This window comes from Lactuca serriola, chromosome 3 (assembly GCF_051521515.1).
Source record: "Lactuca serriola cultivar US96UC23 chromosome 3, Lser_US96UC23_V15, whole genome shotgun sequence".
In the NCBI taxonomy this organism is placed as follows: domain Eukaryota; kingdom Viridiplantae; phylum Streptophyta; class Magnoliopsida; order Asterales; family Asteraceae; genus Lactuca; species Lactuca serriola.
This window is the reverse complement of record NC_136410.1, coordinates 38,830,102-38,837,364: the sequence shown is the minus strand read 5'-3', so window position 1 is coordinate 38,837,364 and position 7,263 is coordinate 38,830,102. Positions and strand designations below refer to the sequence as shown.

The 7,263-nt window shown below is 30.1% G+C and overlaps 1 protein-coding gene across 1 annotated transcript; it reads left to right on the top strand.

Moving 5' to 3' along the window:
- Positions 1 to 1,894: 1,894 nt before the first annotated feature.
- Positions 1,895 to 5,855, top strand: LOC145091968 (indole-3-pyruvate monooxygenase YUCCA6-like). The gene is made up of 4 exons (XM_079029816.1): positions 1,895 to 3,051; positions 3,879 to 4,127; positions 5,001 to 5,123; positions 5,214 to 5,855. Exons 1-4 carry the CDS (start codon positions 2,362 to 2,364, stop codon positions 5,433 to 5,435), a joined length of 1,284 nt encoding a protein of 427 aa, XP_078885942.1. The 5' UTR covers positions 1,895 to 2,361; the 3' UTR covers positions 5,436 to 5,855.
- Positions 5,856 to 7,263: the final 1,408 nt, after the last annotated feature.

Here is a 7,263-nt window from a genome sequence, read left to right as displayed (position 1 = left end):
TATATATATATATATATATATATATATATATATAATGTATGTTCAATAAGGAACTATTTTAAATTTTAGAACCAAGAAACCAATTTTTTCTCAACAATTAGAGCAATTTTTTCATCAAAAAAAACTTTATATCCTTTATCCATTGATATCAAATTTGATAAAAAAATTTTGATATGTTTAGAAATTCACATTGTGAATCTGTATAGATTTACCTTGTAAAATCTGTAGAGATTCACACTATGAATCTGTGCGGATTCATACTGTGAAATTGTATAGATTATATAGTAAATTTATACAAAATTAATGATTTATAGTATAGATTCGCAATATGAATCTGAACATATAAAAAAAGTAAAAAAAAAAAAAACTTTTTTTTATCAAATGTGATATCAATGAAAAGAAGATAAAAAATTATGAATTTTTATATTTTTAGAATTCTTTTCGATGACCTAAAACTTGAAAAAATAATAGTTACTTGGTTTTATGGTTTAAAATGGTTATTTGTTGAACTTTTGCATATATATATATATATATATATATATATATATATATATATATATATATATATATATATATATATATATATATATATATATATATATATATATATATATATATATAGGGAAGGGTTATTTGGAAAATAAGAAAACCCTAAAAATAAAAAAAATGCATAAAAAAAATACCAAGGCATCACAAAACTTTTCTTTGAATTTTTTTTATCAAAAAATCTCAAAATTGGTTACAATTTCGTTGAAAAAAATCATTTTTTTTTGTAAAAAAATCAATTTTTTTTAGTGATTTTGACCTAAAAGTTGCGATTTTTTGATAAAAAAATTCAAAAAAAAGTTTTGTGATCTTTAAGTATTTTTTTATGTATTTTAATGATTTTTAGGTGGTTTTTTGTTTTCCACATATATATATATATATATATATATATATATATATATATATATATATATATATATATATATATATTCTAATAAAAGAATAAGTTTAACCTCATATTGACAAGTGTCATGCAATTAGAACTCCTCACTAATGTTATATATCATTTATCATGCCACTTGTCAACCTATTATTTATTCATTTCAAATTTTAAAATTTAAATTTCCACTCTAATTTTATTAAATTAATAATTGATTATTCATTTTAAATTTCAAAATTTAAAATTTCTCCCATTAATTATATTAAATTAGTAACATCAAATTAAAAAATAAAATAAAATTAATATAAATTATAAATGATATAACTCCACGTATTTATTTAAATCAACGATTATAATTTTATATAACTAAAAAAATGTCTCTTAAATAATAATTTATTTAAAATAACTTATTAATAATTTTGATTTTTTAATACGAAAGTTTAATTAATTTTATAACCGTGGTTATCACGGGTTATAAACTAGTATATATATATATATATATATATATATATATATATATATATATATATATATATATATATATATATATATATATATATATATATATATATATAATGTCGTTGAATGAAGTGAAATGTTAGTTAATATTCAATGAGTTAAATTTAAGAATAGTAAAGAAATAATCAGATGATAAAGTTGCATAATTAAAATCTGAAATAATAATGTATCACTCCATTAACTCTAAAATTAAATGCAATGTGGTTACTTAATATAACCCTATAGGACTTTGTCACGAATATTTGTTTTGCTTGTAAAAAGATATCCTAGTACCCAGCACTAATGTTTAACATAGTGTTGTTGTTTTACTTAAAAGTTTAATTAAATTAGATTACTATTAATGAAAAAAATTATAATATATTGTTCTCTTATGCAAGTGAAGGGGGCAGGGTAGAATACTATATATATGTCCCCACTTCCATTAGTTCCTCTCTACCACTTGCCTTGATCTCCTCTCATATATAGTGACCGAATTTAATTCATCTCACTCTCTCCCTTCCAGCAAAAAGAATGTATATGCATATATCGCAATCTCTCTTTCTCTCTCTCCCTCTGTGTGTGTGAATGAATGTTAATGCCGATAGATCAAACGATCTTCACTCCGGTTATCGCTCACTTCAAATCCACAATAACGCAAGCCCTACAAAAACTGATCGAACCCATAAGTGGATCAGGCTTCTAATCCACTCTCTCTTATCCAAACTTAATTAGTTTTGTCGTTAAAAACCATCTCCCAAAGATAGAGGAGCCTCTAACTGTATAATCACTTGAAACAACACGTTGTTTTTGACTCAACGCCCTTTTCTTCGAATCTAAGCCAATTCCCACCACTCATATTAATCCATAATCCATTACCGGCATCATATATATACTCTCTATCAGATTCTTTAATCTTTATCAAACATTTTGGAAAGACGATGAGTTGTTTAAGGGAATTGGAAGGTAAAATGGCTCATGATCATCACTTTATTAACCAAGGCCTTGGTCTGAGACGCCGTGTATGGGTACCTGGTCCGGTCATCGTCGGGGCTGGACCATCTGGGCTTGCGGCGGCTGCCTGTTTGAAGGATAAAGGGGTGCCCAGCATCGTGTTGGAGAGATCGAATTGTATAGCTTCGCTTTGGCAATTCAGAACATATGATCGCCTCCGGTTACATCTTCCCAAGAAGTTCTGTGAACTTCCGTTGATGCCCTTCCCTGATGATTTTCCGATGTACCCATCCAAACAACAGTTTGTGGAGTATTTGGAGGCCTATGCCAAACGATTTGGGATCAAGCCGGTTTTCGAGCAGGAGGTGGAGAGTGCAGGGTATGATGAGAGTGTAGGGTTGTGGAGAGTGAAGAGTGTAGGGTTGAAAGGAGAAGAGATGGAGTATGTTTGCCGGTGGTTGGTGGTGGCCACCGGGGAGAATGCGGAGGCGGTGGTGCCGGACATCAAAGGGATTGAGAATTTTCGTGGAGAGGTACGACACACGGCGGAGTATAGAAGTGGGAGTGATTTTAGAGGGAAGAAAGTGTTGGTTGTTGGTTGTGGGAATTCGGGAATGGAAGTGTCTTTGGATCTTTGCAATCATGATGCTCATCCTTCTCTTGTTGTTAGAAATGCTGTGAGTATTCATTCTTTTAATTACTCTATCTTAATCAATCAACTTCACCCTAATAAAGGTTACTTCAATTCATATATATGTCGATATATACTGGTCGATAACTTTTATTAAATATGTAGTAATTATATATGAAATAAAAATGCTACATCTGTTTAAATTCCAAACACAAGAAGTAGTTTTTTTTTTTTTTTTTTTAGTTACACGATCATTATTTTCTTTTATATATCTGAAAACTACAACATACGTTTTGGGAGAGGCCACATACACCTTACTATTAGGAAGCCTTCAACTAAGTCATTATATAAACCATCTAAGCGACTTAGTTGTTTAATAATTATCATTACAATTAAAAATACATGACTCGTGTTGAGCAAGAAAATAAAATTCATTATCAAATGCCTCAGATATTCAAATAATCTAATCTATCGATTCGTCCTCAAAATTCATTATAGAATTTATTTTTATTTTTTACCAAGTATTAAAGAAGTTGATATCAAAGGTTTTGTAATTTGTAAAATTAACATGTCAAAACTAATTAATGCCACTTTCTTGGAACTCACAAGCATGCTAGAGCAAATAACACAAGACTCCATTCATTAAAAAAGAAAAAAGGTAAAACAAGTTAATCATAATTACATGAGTGTTTCATTACTGTAAAGGTTCCTTCAGCATATGGTGTCGTTGGCCCTCTATGAAAGTGAAATTACTACTCCACGAACAGAAAAGTGCTCTCATATATATAAGTATCACCACTTTATGATTTATGTTTTATATATTTTTCAAATTAATCAAAAATATATATAACTGACAATGCACGATATGTATAGGTTCATGTCCTACCACGAGAGATGCTGGGAAGATCGACTTTTGGGCTGTCCATGTGGTTGCTCAAGTGGTTACCCATAAGACTCGTTGATCGGTTTCTTTTGATCATGTCATGGATGATTTTTGGAAGCACCGGTAGTTTTGGACTTGATCGGCCCCAAGTAGGACCCCTTGAGCTCAAAAGCAAGACCGGAAAAACACCGGTTTTGGATGTAGGAACCCTAGCCAAGATCAAAAGTGGACACATTAAGGTAAACTTCTATATTATATATACCTACCTTTTTGGTTCTTTTCATGCATTTCCTTAAACATGTTCCCATATATATAATATCTTTGTGCTTTTCTTCTTCTTCCTCTTTGGACTTTTCTTTCTACTTTCTTTAATGTATATATAATCATTCCATCAAATGTAACTTTTGGCTATATTAATTATGACAAAATTCTCCATTTTTAAGAAATCCAAGCTTTTAATATTTATGCCTTTTACGTAAAAAGTGAAGGCAACATGTTTTAAAGAGAAGGTACCGAATCTTTTTGGATGGGTGGAAAATCTCATCTTATTTAAAGGTTGCAACATTTGGTTAATTTTCAGAAAGTTTCATGTTAAAACTAGTGTTCATTAACCTCGTTAGAACCATATTGATTTGAACCTGTAGGCTCATAATATATATTATTCAAATGTTTATTTTCTATGCGGTAAAACGAATCTTGTCTAAAAGGTATAAAGTTTGCAAAGCGTTTTAGATAACCAAAACACATATGGGTGGTTAAACATATGTTAATACAGTATTAGATTTTATCTCTTACAATATTGGAATATGTTCTACGAAGTCTCTTGAAATTTTGCATAGAAACTTTTAATGTCCGCCTATTAAATATTTCTATTTATCCTCATTCTCGTTTGTATTATGACAAATGTCAAAATAAAAGGATGAGACGAAATTAAGAAAAAGTAATACTGTACACATGTTATTATTAAATAGGCAGAAGGATGAAGTAAAAGAAAATTTTATTTTCCTTCTTTATGGCCAAAATATGATTGATATTGATTCTTTTTAAACCGCTTTAGATCTTAATATAATGTTTTATAAGTCATACTTAAATGTGTAACTTAACATGTACAGGTGCATCCAAGCATTCAAAGTGTGGGGCATCATAGTGTACAATTTGCGAATGGAAGAATAGAAAATTTTGATGCTATCATTTTAGCAACAGGGTACAAAAGCAATACGCCCTCTTGGTTAAAGGTGTTTTTTTATATCTTTCTCTGTCTCTTTAATATTAATAATTTTGAATTCAAATTTTATTTCTAAACCTATATATATTTTTGTCTATAGGAAAAGGACATGTTCTCAGAAAAAGATGGTATGCCTCGGAAACCCTTTCCACATGGTTGGAAAGGTGAACGTGGGCTATATGCAGTAGGGTTCACTAGACGTGGTTTGTTTGGTTCATCTGCGGATGCAAAACGAGTATCTGAAGATATAGAAAATTTTTGGAAAGCAGAAGCCAAACATCTGGCCATGACCATCGGACGATCATTCACATTTCAACCCTAGTATCATTTAACTAGAAAAGATTTTGACACTAAAATCAACCAAATTGTTGCTCATCCAACTGTAGAAAATTAAGTAGGGATTATGGTGGAACAGCTTTCATCAACCAGTTAGAGTATCTATTTTTCTTGATTTGGGGAGGGGACCTCTATCTTGATCTAGGGTAGTGTATCTATACATCTTGTACATTGCCACATTAATTTCTTTTATATATTTTTTATAGAAAGAGAGAACGAGGGGTATAGGGGTATAGATTGTAGTGTTGTTTTTACTTTTTATCTGTTACTTCAACTTTTTCATTTTGGAGAGCATGCTTAACTCATAGTTATAACATATGGTTTTCTGTAGTAGAGTTGATATTCAATAATGATAAATAAATAAATAAATAAATAAAAATAAATAAATAAATCCTTGTTAATCTTTTTGAGATCGTACCAAAAGATTTATAAGAATTTACGAATTTATAATCAACTTATCATTTTTCAACACTAAAAACACTAATCTTCAAATGATGCGTTAAAAAGGCTCAAAAAAAGATTGACAATTTTTTTATTTTTTGTATGATTGCTAATGATTACAATCAATAATTGTACAAACTGCTGATGAGCACAATCAGTAGTGATACGGACTGCTGATTGCTTAGCAGCAATCCATATGATTGCTGATTGTGTACATCTGCAGTCCATATGACTGTTAATTGTGCTCATCAGCAGTCTATATGACTACTGATTGTGCATGCATACAGATTTCCAAAAAAAAAAGAATTGTCAAATCTATTATTTGAGTCTAGATATCGCTTATACGTACCATTTCCAGAAAATTGGTCTTTGGTTGAAAATTGGTCTTTGGTTTGGAAATGATGAGTTGATTATGAATTCGCAAGTTCACATGTTTTTTTAGTTTTCAGAATAACTTAGCTATATATATATATATATATATATATATATATATATATATATATATATATATATATATATATATATATATAGAGAGAGAGAGAGAGAGAGAGAGAGAGAGATAGGTTCAGGTGTTTAAAGTATTTATTGTGTTATTTTATGCATAAATGTAGGCCAATCAAAATTTAATAGAAAAAACAATAAATAAATAAATCAATAAGGGTAACTAGGTAATTTGATAAATAACTTCCACAAATACTCCCTATAATTTTGCTAGTTACTTTGATTTTAACCAAATTCCCCCATTTTATATACGACTGATTTTAACCTAATCCCCAAGTAATCAGAAACACCTTCATTGCTTCTTGACCAATTCGAAGGAGTAAGGTGAAGAATGAAGGCAAAATCCAGGGGCATCGATGGTGGCGGATCAATCGCAAAGAGGTAAGGAGTGACAACCCGAAATTTCTACCTTGTACAACCATTCAAATCAATCAAAGTTAGACTTGTTTCTGCTATCTTTTAGCACTGTTTAGAGTTTGTTTGAGTGTTCTAAGCCTAGTACATTCAAGAATCGGGTGTTAGGAAGTATCTGCTTGAGTCCATTGTGCAGTAATCAAGCTTAAACCCCATCATGAGGAGTTTACGGCCAAACCTTCATGAGTTTGGGCCGTAAACTCATCATTGGCCATAAACTCAAGTTATATACATGAGTTTCCATCACTTTCCTCATTTCTCTTCCATTTTAAGGCTAGAAACCCGATTTCTCTCTCACGTATCATAGGATCTTCATCTTGATCTTCCAAAAATGTAAGAATTCTTTCCTTTGATTTGTTGTTATATCTCTTTATCTAGTACAACCCTTTGATTTCATCCATGAAATCACTCCATTTTGATAGATCTTCAAGTGTTCTTCATTTCACCAAGAACACCAA